The sequence below is a fragment of the Molothrus ater genome, chromosome 3 (genome assembly GCF_012460135.2).
Source record: "Molothrus ater isolate BHLD 08-10-18 breed brown headed cowbird chromosome 3, BPBGC_Mater_1.1, whole genome shotgun sequence".
NCBI lineage: Eukaryota > Metazoa > Chordata > Aves > Passeriformes > Icteridae > Molothrus > Molothrus ater.
The window spans coordinates 95708490-95729203 of NC_050480.2; the positions used below are offsets into that span (position 1 = coordinate 95708490).

Genomic DNA, 20714 nt, shown 5'->3' on the forward strand with positions numbered 1-20714 from the left:
CCACTGACCGTACCTCTAGGGTTACTGCACTTTTGCTCCTTTTCATTATAAGACTGGCACTCACATACCAAGAGCTGTCTGTGCACACCTCCTAGTATTTTATGGTGAAATACAAAGACTTATTTCCATCTTGTCTTATTTAGTGAGAGCAAAGGTGCAGTTCCTGAGGAGGCTGCTGCTCTGTGTTAGATTGGATATGGGAGACCTGAGTGACTTTTCTCCAACCCTACCTTGGCAGAACTTCTTTCACTCCTTCAGTGGATACACATGCCTGATTTATGTCAGCATTAATAAAATAAGAATCAGATCTGCTGCTTATGCCCTAAATTTCCATTACCCCGGACCACCTGCTAAGACATCCTTGCTTCTGCATTCAGAAATTTCTTTTGTTCCCTTTCAATACACCATTAGTAACAGCTAAATAGGGGGGCTGAAAGGCGATAAATACATCTGCATTTCTAAGCATGGCTCATGCTTTCTTTCCTTAAAATTACTAACATGTGGCATCCATTTGCCTGAGTCATTAATTCCCCTTTTACGAAGACTGCCTCTGTTATTTTTATGCTTTGTCCTTGATGTTTGCTTACACTGTCCCTGTTTTCCATGTCAGAGAGCACAAGGTGCTGTACCCCATTAACGATGACTAATACACAGACAGAGAGGAAAAAAGAGAAAGATTAAACCAGAAAGAAATGCATACTAAAACCATCACAGAGTACTTAACTGAAAAACCCTGCTGCTTACATGAAAGCAGTCTGGGAAAGGAGACTATTAGAAAATGAATTCACATGACTGAGGTGGAAATACAATTAAACCACCAGAGTAAAATAACAGAAAATGTAGTAGTAAGGTTAATAATAAGCTCCCGTCATGAAAGCACAAAGTGTAGAAGGGAAATTACACTGCCAGTCATCATCTCTTTATTTGGAAACTCATTAAAACCAGAGCAGTACCACTCCTCTTAATGGAAAATTTGGATGGGCATGAGCAACACCGAACTGGTAAGAGAAAGACATGTCCAGGAGAGCTCTACACAGATTTAAAGAAAGGATAATCCTGCTGCAGATGCTAATACAATATTTTCATTAATTGGTTTATGCACTTACGGTGCACGTGCATCAAAGCACAGCTTATTGCTCCCTACTACTCCCTTGCCTTCCTTTTATCTCATTCTGCCTCACCTACCTTGCAATTTAAAGCCCTGTATTTCAATTTCATGACAGGACAATCTGTAGCAAAATCTTTGCTCCTCTCTGCTTCAATCATCCTGGCTCATCTGATTCCTGCTTCACCAGTACTCAGCTCTCTTCATATTGCCTGTCCCAGTTTCCTGCTTTGCACTCCGAAATTGTCTCCTTCAGTTTATTTTCCCTGCCTCTGCCTTTATATAGAAGCTGACCCAATGCACTTGGCTCCTTGTGCAGCTGGATCACCTTTTGTCAGGAGTTGGGGGTGTTAATAGATGGGAGAAATCAGGAACCTTGTGGTGGGCAAGAAGGGGACTAGGGATGGGGATGTGCATAAATGTGGCTGCCTGCACAGCTTTCGCCCGATATAAAAGTCAATAACAGTGAAATAAAAATTTTGATGAAAGCAACACATTTGCAAAAGCATTTCAGGTCTGTTTTTTATTGAAAGCGAAAGCTCTGTCAATATAATTTGCTGAGGCTCAGAGACCTTTAAATAATTAGAATAACTCTTCTGCATCTAATTTGAAAAGTGCAAGGGTTGCCAAAATAGATGTTGTTTCCATGTATTCCTCTGTGGGTATATATTATAAGCACACACTCAAATATGCATTCATATTGGGAGCTTGTAATCCTTAGCTGTAATTCTCCAACTACAAATTCCCAAGGTAAGGATACCAGTGTAAAATTTCACTTTTTTTTTTCATCTTTTACCGTTACAATAATGTTTAAAACAATATAGCTAGTGCCAAGTGACAAGTCATCTACAAATTGCTTTAAACCCAAATGTTAAGCACACAGGGAGGCTTAAAAATACAGAGTTGGGGCTGAGTGCACCATTCCCAATGATCTTCATAGCCCTGCCAAAACCTTCTTCAACACGGTTAAAAGTGCATCTGCCTTCAGTAGGAGATTCTCACATTCTGTGCACTTTCTAGATGTAGAAAACTACTGCCTCCATGTTTATCTGCTGTGCCATTCTGTACTCTCAGATGGTGAATACTGTCATGGACTTATCCATGGCCACATGCTTTGAGGTGTTCAACATGACCTCACTGGTCACAGCCAGTGACACTCCGAGGGGTACCTTCTCTGGTGTGACCTCATCCTTAGGCCACATCCCTTCAGAGGTACAGCTACTGCAGCACAGATATTTCAGGTGTCCTGCACCCACATTCACCCACACTGCTCAGAGTGTCTTAAGCTATCACCAGAATTCCAGCCTGTCCAGTATGGCAACACAGAAACAGCAGCAATGTCCTGGCCATCAGGCAGCCCAGGCTGTTATCTCAATGTTCCCAAGCACAGCAGAGGAAGACGATAAGCAGCACAGCAGCACAGCAAGCAGCGAAAGCAGAAAGCAGCCACTAACGAGCACTCGCTCTGATACACAGGCAGGCAGGCGAGCCTCGTGGCAGGCACAGAAGCCTGCCCATTAATAGCTAAACAGCAAGAACAGCTACAAATTAAATCCAGTGCATTCTAATCAAATCTGCCATTATCGTGGGCACTTTGAGCCCCATGTTGGGCACCAAAAAGAAATGTTGTGGCTTAAGCCCAGCCACCAACTAAGTTCCACACAGATGCTTGCCCCCTCACCTCAGTGGGATGGGGAAACAATTGGAAGAGTAAAAATGAGAAAACTCACAGGTTGAGATAAAGACAGTTCAACAGGTAAAGGAAAAAGCAAAAGCAGGAATTCATCCACCACTTCCCATGGGCAGGCAGGTGTTCAGACATCCTCAGGAAATCAAGGCTCCGTCACATGTAACAGTGACTTGGAAAGATATTCCTCTAAAAGTCTCCCTTGCCTTTTTCTTTCCACTGCTTTCCATTTCTCTAAAAGTCTCCCTTGCCTTTTTCTTTCCACTGCTTTACCTACTCCTTTATATATAGCATGACATCATGTGTTGGGTATGGAATATTCCTTTGGTAGTTGGGGTCACCTGTCCTGGCCATGTCCCTTCTAACTCTTTGTGCACCCCCAGCCTCATTAGTGGTGGGGTAGGGTCAGAAAAGGCCTTAACACTGTGCAAGCACTTCTTGGCAATAATGAAAACATCCCTGTGTAATCAGCTCTGTTTCCAGCACAAATCCAAAACACGGCCTCAATCCTGGCTACTGTAAAGGAAATGAACTCTACCCCAGCCAAAACCAGCACAACACTTTGAAGAGGAGTCTCATTTATATTAAAAAAAAAAAATATATATATATATATATATGTAAAGATTACTTACACATGTGAATGGAACACTGCATTCAATAAGAAAATGGGTAACTTAACACATGGACAGTGGGGTTGAATGCTCCCTCAGCAAGTTGAAGATGATGCCATGTTGAGTGGTGCAGCTGACTCACTGCAGGGAAGCTATGGCACCCATGGGGACCTTGACAGGCTTGAGAAGTGGCCCATGCAAACCTCATGAGGTCAACAAGACTAAGTACAAGGATGTTTCATCATTGGAATTTTTCAACTCCAGGCTGCAGGGGGCTTTGAGCAATGCACTCTGGTGGAAAGTGTCCCTTTTCATAGCAGGACAGTTGGATCCTTGAAGATCGCTTCCAACCCAAACTATTTTATGAAGACCACATATGTAATACTCTCTCTCCAGTTGCCTTTCCTTTCCTGAAGACAGAATCTGACTATAAGGATGTGGAAATCCAGCTGGAGCTGTGACTTCCCCACTGCTTCCACCTCCATTCCTGTCCAGGCTGCTGAGAGAGCATGGACTTGCACACTCCACTGGTGCCCCAGCCCCTGCACAGCAGGGGTGGTGAGGAGGCTGCCAAAGGTTAAAAATACAGTCAGACCCAAGAGAGGAGTGAGGGAGAAATTCATGAGAGCAGAACTGTCTAATGTTTCATAGTATCTTGTTTTTCATGTCGGGGATACTTATACAGAAAGGGTGAGGGTAAGTGGCAGCTTTGTTTCCAAGAGCTGCCTTTTGCTCCAGCTGTTTGTTGGACTTGCCACTGGCAGGATTTGGTCTTGCATGCTGTTTTCTCTTTTGATTTTAGCTCACTGTGCCCTGGGGGAGCCTTGGAGAGCTGCATCCCTTCCCCCTGCCTGCCTTTATTGCTGGTGCTCTCTGTTTTCCTGCAAATTATTTTCCCTGCTGCTGCAATGGGTTTTCACACTTTGAATTTCTTTCTAAGGTTTTCAAGGCTGTGATGGCCCCCAGTAAGAGATCCCTGGAAGCAAATGAGTTTGTATCAACCAAATGAGTTTGTATCAATCAAACCTGGACAAAAGGAAGTGTAATTAACACTTAAAAGTCATCAACACACAGCTCATAGCAGCATGGGGGTAAAGCCAGGCCTTTAGCCTTCAGCTCATCATAGGGCTTTGCTGCAGGGCTGAGCTAACTGAGCCCCCCACAGAGTACATGGATGCCATCAAGTTCTGTTGACCACGGGGATCCTGGTACCAGCAGTGGTCCCTGCAGCCAGTGCTGTGGTCCCCCTCCTCCTCTGCTGTGCTCCTGGCCAGCCTGACCCCTTGAAAGGCAGGTCACAGAGGAATGGGCAGGGATGTGAAGGCACAGGGTGCAAGGGAATGATGCCCCCTTTTAAACACACTGTAGACATGTAGGCTGTCTCCCAAGAGAAACACTAGAAATACTCATTCATAAACTAAGGGAAAGAACTGAAATGGCTGAAGAAAGCAGACTCCATATTTTATTTAATACCCTGGTGATCAGTGAAACCTCAGTTTTAGAAAGAGAGAAATTCAGGGTCAGCAGCTCCACAGCATGGGAGAGCTCTGAACAACACTTCCCATCATAGCAGGTGGGAGCACCAAGTGGTATGAAATCCCTTTCTCCTCCCTCTCTGGCCCTGTGATTCCTGCCCTCACTGCCATCCACCTGCTGGCATCACTTCAGTCAGTCTATAGAAATCACAATTTCTATAGAACATCACAATTTTCTATAGAAATGACAATTTCTTTCCTCCCTTCATTCCTGGCATGACTAGCACATATCCTCATGGGGAGGACATGCTTCTGGAAGGGGAAAAAGGTAGGCTTGAGGCATCTCAGCTGGATTTGGACTGAAGGTAGTTGCTGAGCTACTCAGTCAAAGAGATGCAAGAGTAAAACTGGTTCATTGAATCCTGGAACTGGCACATGGGGATGCATCCCCACTTTAGGTGTCAACAAGATGGTGCTGAAGCTCAAAAAAAAAGGTTTGTGGGTGGCACTGGATAACAAAACTGAGGTTAGGAGAATCAGACCTTTCATAAATGCTAATCCTAATAGTGGGAAAAGGGGAAGAATCCCTAGTGTGCATTTCAATTGACTATATGGTAGCATAGCCTCTACATTTATTTCTCCTTCAGTTAAGCTTAAGCTTTAGGAGAAACACTTAAAAACATGTAAATAAGAAGTGACAGAATGCAGACCTTAAACACCTACTCTGATAACCTAAAAGAAGCTTTTAGTAGAGGTAAAGTAATCCTCTGATAGAAAATAAACCTTAGGGAGAAAAATATGCAAAAGCTGAAATTCAAGGGTGGCAGAAAAGGGTATTGGGATTGAAATAGGATCCAGAAATCATTCTTAAAAAAAACCAAAAAACCAAAAAAACAAAAAAACAACAAACTCCAAAAAACTCTGTCAAACCTAAATTGTGCTGGTATTTGCAATCCCTGAACATCTCCATCTTCCCCCTCCTGCAGTGGGTGAAGTTCTCACTATATGGCCTTCTTTGCTATGAAATTTAAATTACTTAACTATAAATTGCTTTCCAAACAATAGCACCTTGTATTTTAGTCAAAGTCACTGGTGATATTTCTAGGTTTCCTAGAAATGCATTCAGAAAGACTTCTATTGATTTAGACCTTCACACAGATCTATTATTCTCAACAAAATTCTCCAGGGGGTGACATTTGTTTTTCAGACCATGCTCATGCCTAACAATCCTGCACCAATCAGATAGGGCATTTGACAAAAGTGGCTTGGAGAAGACAGAGACATGGAGAAAACAATGTAAGAAAATTATATTATTCTGGATGTTTAATGTGATTTTCTTCCTCCTAGTTTCACCCCTAGACCTTTTTCTGGTGTGAGGCTGGGATGAGTAACTGAGCCTGACTGTGGCACACACATATTTCACAATGTGAATTATTTTGGCCCCAGCCTTGCCATGAACCTTGTGCAGGTGTAAAAGTCTGTCTGCATTTATGGACTAAGGAGTCCATGTAGGGTCAAACCCTCTGCAAGTTCATACAGGGAGCTTCTCAGTTACCTCAGCTGCTGGAGGAAAGAGCAGAGCTCCGAGGAGCTGCAGGGGACAGAAGTACCTACAGAGGAGGGAGCTCTTTGCCAGCCTTTCATGCTCTGCATTAAATGAGCACTGAACACAACTCTGTTTTGGGAAGGTTTGATAATGAGACCTCAGGAAAACAAGAATAGGGAATTGCAAAGGATGAAGCTTCTCCTTGTGAAGGTGTCCTTTAGGCAGGGCTGTGTGTCTGTCTGAGTGCTCTGCACTCAGGTGTTGCTCTTGGGTCACCAGCAGTGACAAAGCAAAGGGCAGCACAGCTGGGATCAGCACTGCAGCCCTGTGTGAGGAACACCCCTTGGGCCAGGGCTCACTGAAGGAGGAGAGAGGCAAGAAGCTGGCAAAGCCCTGAAAAGTTTTGGGGGCTGTCTTTGAATATTTCTTTTTTTCTGTGACTGGGGAAGAGTTGCTCATCAAGGGAAGGCAGATGAAGTAATTTGGTCTCCTGGGTTTCTGGGCTGTACTCTGAGCCAGTGCTGTTTAATTTTTTCAAGGGGTACCAGGTAGGTAATTTAACCTCATGCAATTTTCTGCAAAGAAGACTCTTGTCAGAAAAGTGATATCACTTTCCCTAAACTTACTTTACTTAATCTATATGTTTTTAAATCTGAGAGATTGGACAACCTTTATTTCTGGGGTTCTTTTTCTGCTTCTTAAATATTTCACATGTTCCTCATGTCACTTTAGTGTCTGCTTCTTTTTTCTTTGTTTTCTCTTAATTGTGATGGTAAGAAATCACACAAGTTTTATTTCCAGAAAGCTATAAGCAGCTGAAGAAAAGGTTTTCATAATGAAAATGCCTGGTTTATTGCATTTCTGTCTAGAGCAGCAGTTCCTAGAAGGTATAAAAGCACATAGCTACTTTTTGAGGAGAAAAGGTCTGTTAAACACACACACAAAAAACCTATTTAGCATTGAGGGAAGTATCTTACTTTTCTGTAAGAGCTTAAAAACTTCTCAAGCTTCCTTTAGTTTTCTACCTCTGTGCTAAAGTCACTTATTGTCTCTGAAGTTAGATTATGCTGTGACTGGAGCTTCTTTATGTGCAACTAGTGCTGTGAGACCTTCATCCTGGTGCACTCTGAGACTTCTGTTCCTTGAAACAAAAAGGTGAGCAAGTGAGGGCAAATGCCTAGATTTACCCTGTAGTCATAAGAATGACACAACAGGAATGTTTCATGGAAGGCTTTGCAAGAACAGTGGCTGATGACACTGTTAAAGTGGCAGTGCCTGCACCAAGCTACCAAATGGCAAAAATTTCATTTAGAAATTAAAGTTATTCTTGGCATCTGACCTGACATTGTGAATACACATCTGTATGGAGAGCCTGTGTGTGAGCAAAAGGAGCACACCCAGGTGGTGTTTTGTATCTATCAGAGAAAAAAACCTCTGGCATAAGAAGGAGAAGCTTTGTTTAAACATTAAAAAAAAAAAAAAACTGCATAAAAAATGTAGAAGAGTAAAATTTATATCACTCACAAAAAGCCTCTCAAGAACATGAGGAAGCTGAAAAAATAGGGATGATCATTGCTATGTGATGCATCCAAGCAGAGATATTAACTGATTTTCAAAAGTATTTTAATCTTGCTTTCTGCCTGAGCAAAGTAATTCATGCACACTATAAATACAGGTAGAAGTGAAGGCAATGAATTATGAGGAGAGAAAGGACTAGCAAATCCAGCTCTTAAAATAATATATATAATTTAATACTTAATCCTTTAAAGGATTCTGAGAAAGAGAAATAATTCAAACTTTAAATAGTGATCTAAAAAGGACTAGTCTCATGGAATGAATTTGGTGACTGTGATTCCATCTCTACATTGCAATCTAGTTATAATAGTGAAATTAACATATTTATCAGACAGAGCTCAGGGTGGAATTTGAAATCAATGAATTGTGTTTGTTCATGAGGATCTACATCATAGATGAGATTTTCTGAAAAGTCTATTTAAGAATGCATGCTATTTTAAAAGCAATATGATTGATGGACACTCAGTAGAGTTGTTTTTTTTCCTTTATCAATCCCAAAATAAAGTTAATTTTGACCAGGTGCATCCATGAAATTAATTTCAACAAGAGGACAGGATAGATTAGCACAGGCTAGCTCTATTCACGTGAGCTTGTTCTGAGGAAATTTCTCCAAGAGTAGTTCAGGATTTATCCTGAGCAGCCTCTAAACTGTTAATGATCATTTATGAAAATTGCAGGTGGACAGGGAGGTTTTTACTGTGAAAAGTGAAAAACCCCCTATGTTTAGGGCAAGGCTAGAAAGAAATCTATGGGACGTACAGTGATGGATGAGTTTAACTTCAGTACCTGGAAATGCTCTCACTGAGCAGTCACTTAATGACCAACAAAACAGAAAATATACAAGTTTTTAAAGAGCAAATCACATGATCCCATAAAAAAAAAATCTAAAACATGAATAGAAACCTAGCAAAACCTTGAGGAACCACAGACATAATTTATATTGACTGTACCACAGCTTTTGATAATCCCACACAATGTTTTCAAAAGCAAGCTGAAGAAAAATGATTCAGATAAAATTATGAGGTGTATGTACAACTGATTGCAAATTACTGCCTGAGTTTGTCATTCAGTGTGTCTTTAAATGTGATGAGTCAAGAGTTAGGGCCCTGTAGAAGTTGTCCTGATGTGTTTTTTCTTTTCTGCTGCAGAAAAGGATTCAGAAGATGACAATAGATTGCAATTGGTGCTAAATATAGTGCTGCTGCAAGACATTCAGATACCCTTCTGGGATGCATTAACAGGTATAAAATATAGGAACTTGTCCTTTTACTCAGCTTGGCACTAGTGACCTCAGCTGGAAAACTGTGTCCATTTCTGGGCTAGGTATTTTTAGAAGAATGTAGCTCCATGAATCACAGAGCTCAGAGGGGAGTAACACCTATCCTAAGGCATGTGACTTCTTGGGAATGGCTGAAAGAATTGAATCTATTGTCTAGAAAGTCAAGGATGATGTGAACCTTCGCATGCATGAGATATGTGCTCTTTCTCCAAAATCATCAGATAAACAAGTAATCTCATTTGCTGAGGGAAGATAATGTAGATTAGACATTGTCCTTTTAATTGAAAGGCCAGTTGAGCATTGCTTACCGCAGAGGCAGCCAGCATCCTCTACACTGAATGTTTTTAAGAGCAGATGAGGATGGTGTGAATCTGTTCAATTTTGCCTCAAGGATGGGCATAGACTAAATCAGGGATGCTTGTCCTGATGATCATCCACAGATTGCTTGGATAGTTTGCCCAGTGTGTTGCCAGCCAGAAGCTAGTGAGGCCTGGCTGGACCTTTGGACGTGGCAGCCTCTGACCAGCTCACAGTTGCACAGAAAGATCTCTGATATGGTGGGTGAATGTCATTGTCATCTTCCCTGGCCAAGGAAGGACCAGAGCTATTTAAGAAGGGGGATGGTTGGGAGCAGGCTGTGGCCCGTGCTGTTTGTCTGCTCAGAGCTCATTCTCTCCTCAAGGATCACCTTGAAAATGAAGGAGCCAAGAACAAGTTGTATGAATTACAAAGGTGGCAGTAGGATACACCCAAATCTGCAAGAGGAGGTGATAAGCAGATGTTCCTGGTCTCAAGATACCCATATGAAGATCTTAGGATACCTGCTGGCCCATGAGCCTGGAGTTCAGTTGCCCATAATCAGCTATAGAATTAAGTTATCCCCCACTAGCTAATACATGTAGGAATCACTAGATGAAATGATTTCTTGAGGTCATTTTCAACCTTACACTGCAGAGGTTTCTATGAAGTAGTGGAATAATTACACTCCTCTTTGGAATAGGAGCAGGACTAAATATGGAAGAACAAAAAACACATTAAAAATGGTGTAGTTCCAGTATCCAGTATTGAGAGAGCAAGTTCATGAGACTTTTGCTTTTAGACTATACATAACAGATACATGCAGTTTTGGAAGAGCTGGTGTGTTAAACTGTGCTATTTGAGAATTATACTGTGTCTCATCTTTAATGAAAAATCAGGCAAATAGCTGAACTATGTTAAGCTGGACTACTTGAGAATTACAAAAAGTAATTTGAGAGGAAGGTTGTGACAGATATAACTTTGCCTTGTTTTCACAAAAAGGATGAAATGCTTTTTTCTTCTCAAATGCCAAAACTGGTTAAGGATTTCTGAAAGAATAATATTCCTTAAAACATAAATTTCCACCTGCCAGGAAAGAAAACCCCCAAAATTTCTGCATGTAGTATCTCAGTGATATGTACTGAACTGCAAGTTGCAGGGCAAGAAATCTATTTGGAAATACCTAATTTTGGTAATGCACGTCTCTGAAAGCTTTGGTATCATTACACTGGCACATGGGGTTGGATGAGGGTATATTTTTATTTGGGACCTGCTTCTTGTCCTATCAGAGAAGGTCCCTAGCATGCCAACGTCTGGCTTAGACCTGTGCTCTGAAGGAGGGACTGATCTGTGTGACAATATGCCCCAAGTGCCACCTACAGTCGCAGCCCTACGTGCAGCCCTGCAGAGCACAGCAGGGGTGGCCCATCCCTAAGGCAGGGCTGTGCTTTCATCCAGCCCCAAAGAATTGCAGTGAGTGTAACTACATCTCTGTATACAGCCCTCACCCTTAAAGAGATAAGAAATCAAACATGGTGAATAGGAGTGTAAGCTGTTTACATAATCACTGTTTACATTCTGTTAGAGGTGACAAAATCATCACCAAAAGAACTGTCAGTGTTGATAAAGACCATATCAGTAAACAGCAGATTAGGCAGGACACAGAGAGCCTTACAGACCAATTATACATAATTTGCCATGGACATGGTTTGAGAAAGAAATGCACACAATGACTTAGAGAAAATTGCTTAGCTTGGCCACATCCTTATTAACAAAACAAAAGTGCCCGAGGGCAAATTGTCCTTGGAAAAATAACTCCTGGGAATAACAGCATGTCCTCATCCTTTGCCTAGTGATGAAGAAGAGCCTTTTCCTCCCATTCCCCACCCCCTGAAGCTGTCCTGAGCCTTTTTAAATCTACCTGATCCATGTTTGCCCACAGCTTCCGAGACATCCTCTCACCCTTGGAAAGCCAGAATCTGCATCACTAATCTGTCACAGGCCTTCAGCAGCTCTTTTGGGGGGATCTGTGCAGGATTTTTCTCCTACATTACACCCCAGGTACCGCAGGTTTGGGAAGTTGTGAGAGCTCTCCCATCCCCAGTCTGCTCTTTCATCCTGCATCCTGACTAAAGTATTACTCTCACTTTTCCTGCACTCATGCATCAACTGCAAGCACAAAGGCAAATCACCAGGGAGTGAGTGTATGAGCCTATCAGCAACCTACAGAAAAAGTCTCTGCTGCTGTATTTTACCCCAGCTTTCCATCACACCTTCTGTGATGATCCTGTGGGGAATTTGTTGATCACATTTCAGAGTGACAGTTGGCTTACAAGTTTTCAAAACCAGAACGTTTTGAGGAAGAGAAAGGTCATGATTTGTTTTCCACAATTTGCAGGTACTGGAAAGGGTAATTTAGAAAACTTTTAAAATTCCATTAAATTAACACAAATATTAAAGATATATTTTCAAATATTATAGCCCAAATAGGACTGAATTAATCTTTCCTAAAGACATTAACTGTGATCTATTGGCTAACAATCTTTAAAGTGAATAACAAGAAAACAGTCTGGGAATAGGAAAAAATATTTTAAGGAATACTTGGATGAGCTGAAATTACTTAAATTGCTTTTCATGTGGAAAAAATCACAGAAATCACTGAACATTTTGTGAGTTTGTGAGGAAAGGGGAAAAGTCTAAGGACAAAGGACATGAACAAGAACTATCCTGAGAAACAGAGCCATATGATCACTTTGAAAAGGAGAGAGTAGGATTATGTACAGAACACCTGACTATGGAAGACTATCATAGAAATGGACTCATAACAGATAACAAAAAGAATCTAACTCTTCCAATTATCATATGAAAGGCATGTATGCTAAATATTGTCCTTGACATGTATGATAAATATTGTCCTTGACATGGCATGATATGATCTTGATCAGAATAATATTTCTTGTCTTGAAGTCCACATTTTAAGAAACATACAGATGTAGTGAAAAGACCATTATTTATTAATAATTTAAAAAATCATTTCTATGAAAAACATGGTTTTTATAGAAAAGCAGATATGAAGGGGAGGTATTGATGCTAGTTGTCTAAATGTTGCTAAAAATGGGAAAGTGGCCAGCTATTTTCAATTTGCAAGGAGACAGTAACCTATGAACATAAGGCTCGTGTAAAATATCAGGAGAACTTTGCTACCATCAGCACAGTTAGGTAGTGCATCAGGAGATGGCTGGATTGTCATCATGGGAAGTTTAGACAATTGCTTCTGACTTGAGACCAGTGGTTGGTCTACATTTCCCTTTGTGTCTGGCACCTTTACAATTTGTTTCTTCCTAGCAACATACCTTGATTTTTTAAAGCAGTTCAGTTTGTGCCACATTCAAATTCCAGCTGCAAGCTCTTTGTTTTGTTGGCCATATGCTTTCAAGCACAGAGCAGTGTGCTGAGCTTGACAAGCTGGAAGGCTCCAGAGACATCCTGCTGGGACACAGAAGAAATACTGGGGAGGTGAGTGAAGGGGGAAGGAGCAATATATTATCTCTGCAGCTCAGTGGCAGTGCTGCAAATGCCACCAACACAGAGCCTGTTCCTCAGGGCTGCTTGAGCCCAGCTAAACTCAGCTGAGTGTGCCAGCTCAGTGCAAGGGTTCTGTGTAACTTTTATATTTACTGTATCATGGCCACTGCTCGGGTTCAATGAGAATTTCGGCGTGGGAGAAGATGCCATGAACAGATGGAAAGGCAGCAGTAATCCACAGACATTGACAAGGCAGGCAGGCCAACTGGGTGCTGACCAAGGCCAGCTGTCCCTTCTTTTCATCTAGAGTATTTTAGAGGAAAAAAGCAGCAGAGTTTCAAGGAACTCACCCCGCCCATGAGTTTCTGCTTGGCGTTGATACAGTGTGACCCTTTTTTCATGGCCTGTCTTGCCCCAGACAAGAATGCCATCTTCACTGCCTTAGAAGCACCACCATTCACAGTCTGCACCAGGAGGCAGCAAACTCCTCTCTCTTTTTTGTATTGGATCTGCACAGGCAAACCTGTCTAGAGGAGAAAAATGTGAGCTTAGGGAGGAGATGATTTGAAAAGGTGCCTGCTCTTCCCTAGCCATAATAAATCCTTGGTTGTTTTGGGACTTACAGGGTTATTGGACAGAGATCACAACTTCGTATGTGCCTTTTCACATTGCCTGCCTAATGTCTCCCAGGATCTGATACAATTACTTATACAACACACATAAAAATATAAGATAAAGAGATATCTCCAGTTTTACCAACTAGCTCCCCAAACTTCAGGTTTGGGGAGGCAGGTGTATGCCCTAGGTCTTTGAAATGATGTGACAGTGTCCAACTGCTCAAACACTACAGTGCCATAAATCACTCAGAGATGCCATAAACCACTTATTACCTCAGAGATACATCTTCAGCACCATTTTCAAAATACATCTTTATGTAAAATCAGAGCAGTGTCAGCCAGTCATTTTTGTATAGTATGCTTTGTATAGTAAGGGCCAACCCAGAATTAAATATTATGTTATGAAATCTAACCAAGACAAGAAACTTTCCTATCTGCAGGTTCACAATATGAGGTGTCACCCAGCTGACTTGCAAGAGAGTTTGCAAGCCTTGTCATATAATACCCACTTACCATGGTGATTGCAAGCTGTCTCAGTGTTCCTGCTGTCAGCCCAGATCCGGTTTTGAGCAGTGAGATGGAAGATAACAGATTCACACAGCATTGATTTAGTCTTCAGGTAGGGAGAATCATGCTTGCTGAGAAGTTTGATTGCATCTGGCAGTGCTGGTTTAAGTCCATGCCTGGTTATGCCAAAACTATTCATTCTGTCAATAAAGCCTCAAGCAGATCTGAAACATAAAGAGGTGGGAGATTCCTTTATGATTTCAAGAGAAACTGGAACAGAATCTTTGACTTCTCAAGGACAAAAAACAAACTAAACCAAGCCAAACCAAGCCAAAACACAAATCATCAGCTTGAGGTCCTTAGAAAAAAATCCCAACACTGTCAAAGAAAACATTTTCTTCATGAGGAGTAATTCCATAAAGTATCTGGAAACTGTTTGTCTTTTGAGGGCTTTTTTTTTTGAGGGCTCTTTGAGACCCAAAGAAAAATTTGTATGCCTGAACACTCATCTGCTTGGGTTCTTTTTTACTGTATCATGTGGGCTACTAGAAGATATGTCTCCTTAAAAGCTCCTTTGGCATTCAGTAGGACACTGGTGCTACAACAACATTACCTCATTAATACAACATTATATTAAAAAAAAAAAAAAATAATAAAAAAATCAACCCTCTCCATATGAAGACCAAGGGTCAAGTAGCCTTTTTCAAGCATACAGCTTTTAATGTTCATCTCTTCATACTCAGGGCCTACTCAAAATATAAGCAAACTGAGTAGGTACCAGAACATAAGGAGAGCTCAGAGGCTTCTGATATGAGTTAAGTGAACACAGGGGAGGGGCAGGCAAACAGCATAAGAATGGTCCTCTTCAATATTATCCAAAAAGGCAGATTTAAAAGAAGATGAAGAGTTTGCATTTCTGCATTTCTGCCAACATTCCTGTAAATGGGGCGGGGGTGGGGGGTGAGGGGGGGGAGAGGGAGGGAAATTTGGTGGAATGGGTTGTGTATGAATTTTTCTAGGTAGATAAGCAAAGAAACACTTTCATTTTTGTGCAACTGTGTTGCCCCTGAGGGTTGTCTCTGGACACCACATTTTTCTCAGTCCCACAAACCTTTGCCCCTTGAACAAATGCTGTAGTTGTGAGATGTCACCTGGAATGTGGCTCAGTGCCAGCAAGAAGGTCACTGGTGCAGGTTTCAGATGTGTTTGCTGTCAGCAGATGTTTGGTGAGAGTGTTGATTTCCATCCATACCCATCCTGCACGACCTCCTCTGAGCAGGTTGTTTGTACATGCATTTCCCACCTCTTCCAGTCCTCATCACCAGAGCCCATGGCACAGAAGGATAATTGAAATAATTGAATCTTTCCAGTTCAGGATTTGGTTCTGCACTTCAAACTTTGCCTTGTGTATAACAGGTTTATTTTCATTTAAAACAAAAATCTTTAGGCTTGTGATGGCTTCCATTGAGCTGTGCTTAGCCCTGTTCACTGTGCACATCCCCCTCCCACTGTGTCACACCCTGTCACACCTGCCTCACCCTGCTCTTTCCCTGCACGGCATTTCAGAGCTCTGGGGGGCAGGTGTGACACCTTGCTCCTACCAACCACCTGTGACCATAGAGGTCCAAACGGGCATTTGCAGCTCTTCTTTCCAGGAATCTGTCACTGGTTGCTATAGTGATAAACATGTTGGCTTATTAGGAAAAGGAACAAAGAACTAGAGAAAATTATTTCAAAATGGCCTACGTGCATAGATAAACATGCAATCTCCCCTCTCACTGTCAGCTTGGGCAGCTGGTTTCCTGTCTCTGGAGCAGCACAGACCCCTCATACATTATTTTAGCAAGTCCAGCCCAGTCTCCATAGCCTGTGTTTTCTGACACACAGTGTCCTGTGTGAGGGTGTGGGGCTTTCTCTGCTGAGCTGGATGATCAAACTTCTCAGGGGCTCCCATAGCTGGATAGTATAGGAAAATGTGCTTTCTTAGAAAAACTGTTAGGTGGTCTAATGAGGCTGAAATAAAAGTAAAGGAGCAGAAGAGGACAGAAGAGATTGTGCTTTTGCTGTATTCTGTGCTGCAGCTTCATTTTCTTGTACCTTTTTTGCCCCTTGCTGATGCCAAGATACCTCTGTGCAGAGACTCGGAGTGGTTGTCTGTGCCTGTCAGATGGCAGAACATCACCTTCTCAGTAGGATGCCTGGCTTACACACTGGTCTTTTGGGCCCTCACTAACGTGTAATAAATCTGTTCTCATTTGAATCCCTGGATACACTGTGACTCCACTGAGATCAGGCTTGTGCACTTCAGTGTGTAGTGCACAGTGGATGTTTTCTGACACTCCTGTGGGATGCAGCCTCAATGCCCTTTTTTTGGCTAATTACACATTTTGATTGACTGAGCAATGCCAAAAGGTGTAACTGCAAACATTAGAAACTACACTGCCCATATTTCATTCAGACAGGCAGGCTACTCTTTTGCCTGCTGTGATTTGAGTCACCTGGCAGCTGGATTTACCCATCACAGGAGCCAGGTCGATGAGCCCCCCTTTGCATGCCAGAACTAATTACCCACCTCCAGTCACCACCAGTCACTGCTTTTGAAAGGAAAATATCAAACAGCCCAAAGAAATGAACCATCCTTGGGTTTAATCTATTCAATTACAGCCACATGAAATAGAAACTATTTCTCTCCGGTGTTTCATCCACTAGTTAAAAATAATTGCACATTTTTATATGTTTATCCAACTGATTTTGCTTCTGCTTCCCATGGGACTGTAATGGTTCCATCAGCTGCAGAACCTATGAAACAATAAATTTTAATAACTTTATTTCAAATGCTATCGTATAACTCAGACCAACTTTCCAATAACTGGGGGGGAAAAAACCAAACAACACAGTTTAAATGTACCTAGCTTTAGCAAATCCTAATGTTCAGAAACTGGAGAAATTCAAATGGAGCAAGCAATAGGCTTGGCCAGCTTGTCCCTTGCCAGGCATGCCCAGATGAGAGGCTACATGGGGGTGCAGCAGAAGTCCCTACCCACAGCTGCCTGGTGGGTGGGTGACCCTGACTCAGGAGGGGGAGAAAGGCAAAAAAATCTGAATTGTTTTAAGAATGATGGAACAGTACCTCTATTGCACAGCTAAGGCAACTCTCCTGCCACACCTATTCTTTTCTACAGACACTGGAAAGACTGAAAGCAATGAAGAAGGAAGGAGCCAGGGCACAACATTGCACAGCTAGCATTACACAACCCCTCTGCATCCAGCCAGCAGCTGCTGTGTGCTCCTGTTTGGAACAGGAAGCCTCAGTGGGCCTGTGGAGAGCGTTCCTAGGGCTGGGATTTCTTTAGTATGGGTGTGCATATGCACACTTGCACACACAGGCTGCTCTCTAGGACTGTGTTAAGCATTCTCCTGCCAGAGTCACGCATCCTCTGCTGGTAAGAAGCACAAGAAAATGAAGTAGGTTTTTTTGAAAACAAATGAAAAATTGGATGCCAAGTCCCGACACATCTCTGAAAAAAATCTTTGGAGAATGGAGGCAGCAATCACAACACCATAATAGATGACCCAAACTATAAACTACTGCAAACAAACAATTCTGGAGCAGATCCTAAAGAGAAATGCCTGCCCACACACTCTGATAGTACCTGGAATATGCACTGTGCTGCATGCTATGTGTGAAACCATAGGAACAGCCTGAGTCACACAGTGATTGGTACCATCCATCACAAGTTAGAAACTCGTCCTTTGTTTCAGAGTTGCACCTGAGGCCTCAAATCAAATGTGACAATTTTTATAATAACCAGTGCTAAGGTGTTCAGCTGAAAAAAGTATCTCCGTATACAGTTTGCCCCCACAAATGGAGTGGTAATTTGACTGGCATCTTCCAGTTTCTAGAGGAAGAACATTCTGCCTTGCTTATCAAGAAGCAGCAATTTAATAAGTAGCAGTTGGCTTGTATGTAGTGCCTTTGTTATCTTTTACCATTCCATCTGAAATAATCTGCACGTGAAGCTAACGGGAAAAGGCTGCTGCATTATTTGGTATCACACCCGATGCATCTGGTTCATGACCTCTGAGCCTGTTCTGTGGCACCTGAAAGTGTTACAATGGTTCTGAGGGGAAAATGAAATCGTTGTGATTTGTTATCAAATAACCACGTGTCTCATATTGCTGTTACAGCAGCCGCGGTAGGAGTAAAGGCAGCATTTGTTAGCAAGCACAGAGAAACAGAGTTGCCAGCTTTGAGGAATACAATTAAAGAGATGGAAGATCACAGTTCACCGGGATACCTCCCTGGTGCTCACTGTTTGTGCTCCTTCCCAAACTGCAGCAATTACGTTCAGCTATTCTTATTGCTGCTTTTCCTAAGGTCTTACAGCCATAAACTATTAAGTATGCTCTATAGGCTCTGAATACTACAGACAAGTTAACTAAAGATAATATTTTTGGATGAAAGGTAATATAAAGGGAAAAACGGTATTTAAAAAAATATTTTCATATGCTTGGATATAAAGAATGCCAGTTAAATACATTCATTTGTAACCCTTAGTTTCTAGGTTCTGTCCCAATAAGTTTTTAAGAATCCTGACATAGTATCATAGAGCATCTAGAAGGGCAAGCTTAGAATTAACTTCTCCAAGTGATTGCTGACTTGCAAATGATACCAAGCAATATCTTCTTGGTATGCTGCTTTGATACACATGTTTGCATTATTTGAACAAATTATCTCTGTAAATAGAATTGTACTGGAAATGAGAAAACAGTGTTGTGCTCAGTCACTGGAAAGACACAGTTTAGGTGATCATCCTATGGATAAACAGCACCAGCATAAACCAGGCAACTGTAATTTTGTGTCTGAGATGTTCTTGATCTGAATATATTGAACTATTTATGCTTGCTCCATTCCTCCATATTATTTCATTAATCAAATAATAACCCTTCCACTCCTCCACCAAACATGCTAACTCTAATTATCTCTTTGCTACAGATGTTTCTTCGTTCAGATGTTCAGTGCCAGGCCAGGTGTCGCCCTCACTTTCTCATGAATTTCAGCTTGCATTACATCAGATCGATGTCCTCTGTGTGTGTGTCCTTTTGAATAACAAATCGATTGGGGATAGATATGAATGATGGATAGAGTGTCCACGTTATCTACATTTGTTACACACATGCAAATGTGAAGGCTGAAAACAAAAGAAAGGAAAGAAAGCAGTGGTGTAAGCCCAGGGGGCTGGTGTGCAGGCATCCCCCATTTCTGCAAGCCATGCTATTCCTACCAAAAATCAAAGTATCAGTGACGAATCATTCTATTTCTTATCTCAAATAGCTCAGAAGCCAGGGAGAACATCAATCGGTCTCTACGTTTTAATCAGAGAATCGTGGAGAACTCAGTAATTTGCAAACTCTACTGCTGTGCTTCTGTGTTCTTATGCAGCATGAAGTTTTAAAAGCATAATTCAAGCTGTAAGGAAGTGTTTAGTTATGACAGCAGGGAGTGTTGAAAAATGCATCGGAAACTTCCCTGTGAGGAAGGGATTTGTGAGAGGTTTTAGATTGTGCACTTCATGTGTGTTGCAGCACCTGATGAATGCCTTTTCTCAAAATAAAGACAGGCAGATTATTACGAAACTCTGATATAGGTATGCTCTTTAAGAAGGAGCTCTCAGTTCCGTGTGATCTCCGGGGAAGCTGCACGCCCGAACAACGCGGAGCTGCGGGGCGGGAGGCGACACCGACTGCGGGGCACCGAGGGGAGCTGCGGCAAACCGCCGCCTTATTTACAACTTCTTACTTCGGCCGACGTAGGAAAAAACCCAAAAACCAAACCGAAGCAGGGACGAAGCGAGCGGCTCCCCGGCCCTCCGAGGGGTAAATGCTCGGGCACGGACCCGTCCGCCCACCCTGCCCTGCCCTGCCCTGCCCGTCGGCCGGCCGGCGCTGGCCCGGGGAAGGCGTCCCGGCCGCCGGCCGAAGTTGTCGCCCGCCGCGGAGAGAGGCAGCACCCCGTGGCCACTCCAGTTCCCGTCCCCGCGGACGCCGAGCGCGGAGCTCCCCGAGCCGCCGCTCCCTGCCCGCGGCCGGCAGCCGGAGCGGGGCGGGGCGGGAGCCGCCGCCCGCAGGGACCCTCCCTCCCGCCTCCCCGCCCGCCCTCCCTCCCTCCCCTCCACGCCCCCGCGCACCGCCAGAGCCGCCCGGGGAAGCGGAGGAGAAGGAGCGGCTCCCCAGAGCCCCCCGCCGAGCCCCCGTCCGGCGATGCCGAGGGCGAAGCGGGAGGAGGAAGAGGAGGAGGAGGACGGGTGGCCGCTGGAATAGAGGAGCGGCGGGAGCGGGGCCGGCAGCTGTCCCGCGGGGCTGCCGCAGGCACCGCGGGGCTCCCGACCCGACCCGCCCCGCCGGCGGCCCCCGCGCCCGCGGGAGGGAAGGAGGAGGGAGGGAGGGAGGGAGCGCCTGCCCCCCGCCCCGGCCGCCGCCGCCGCCCGGC

At 43.2% G+C, this 20714-nt stretch overlaps 1 protein-coding gene across 1 annotated transcript in view; it reads left to right on the forward strand.

The window, feature by feature from the left end:
• ASRGL1 (asparaginase and isoaspartyl peptidase 1) overlaps positions 1-20696 on the forward strand; it is a 248901-nt gene extending 228205 nt beyond the window's left edge. The window contains exon 6 of the mRNA XM_054514460.1: positions 20429-20696. Coding sequence (XP_054370435.1) covers positions 20429-20545 — 117 coding nt within the window. The 3' untranslated portion in view covers positions 20546-20696. The remainder of the gene's footprint in view (positions 1-20428) is intronic.
• Positions 20697-20714: the final 18 nt, after the last annotated feature.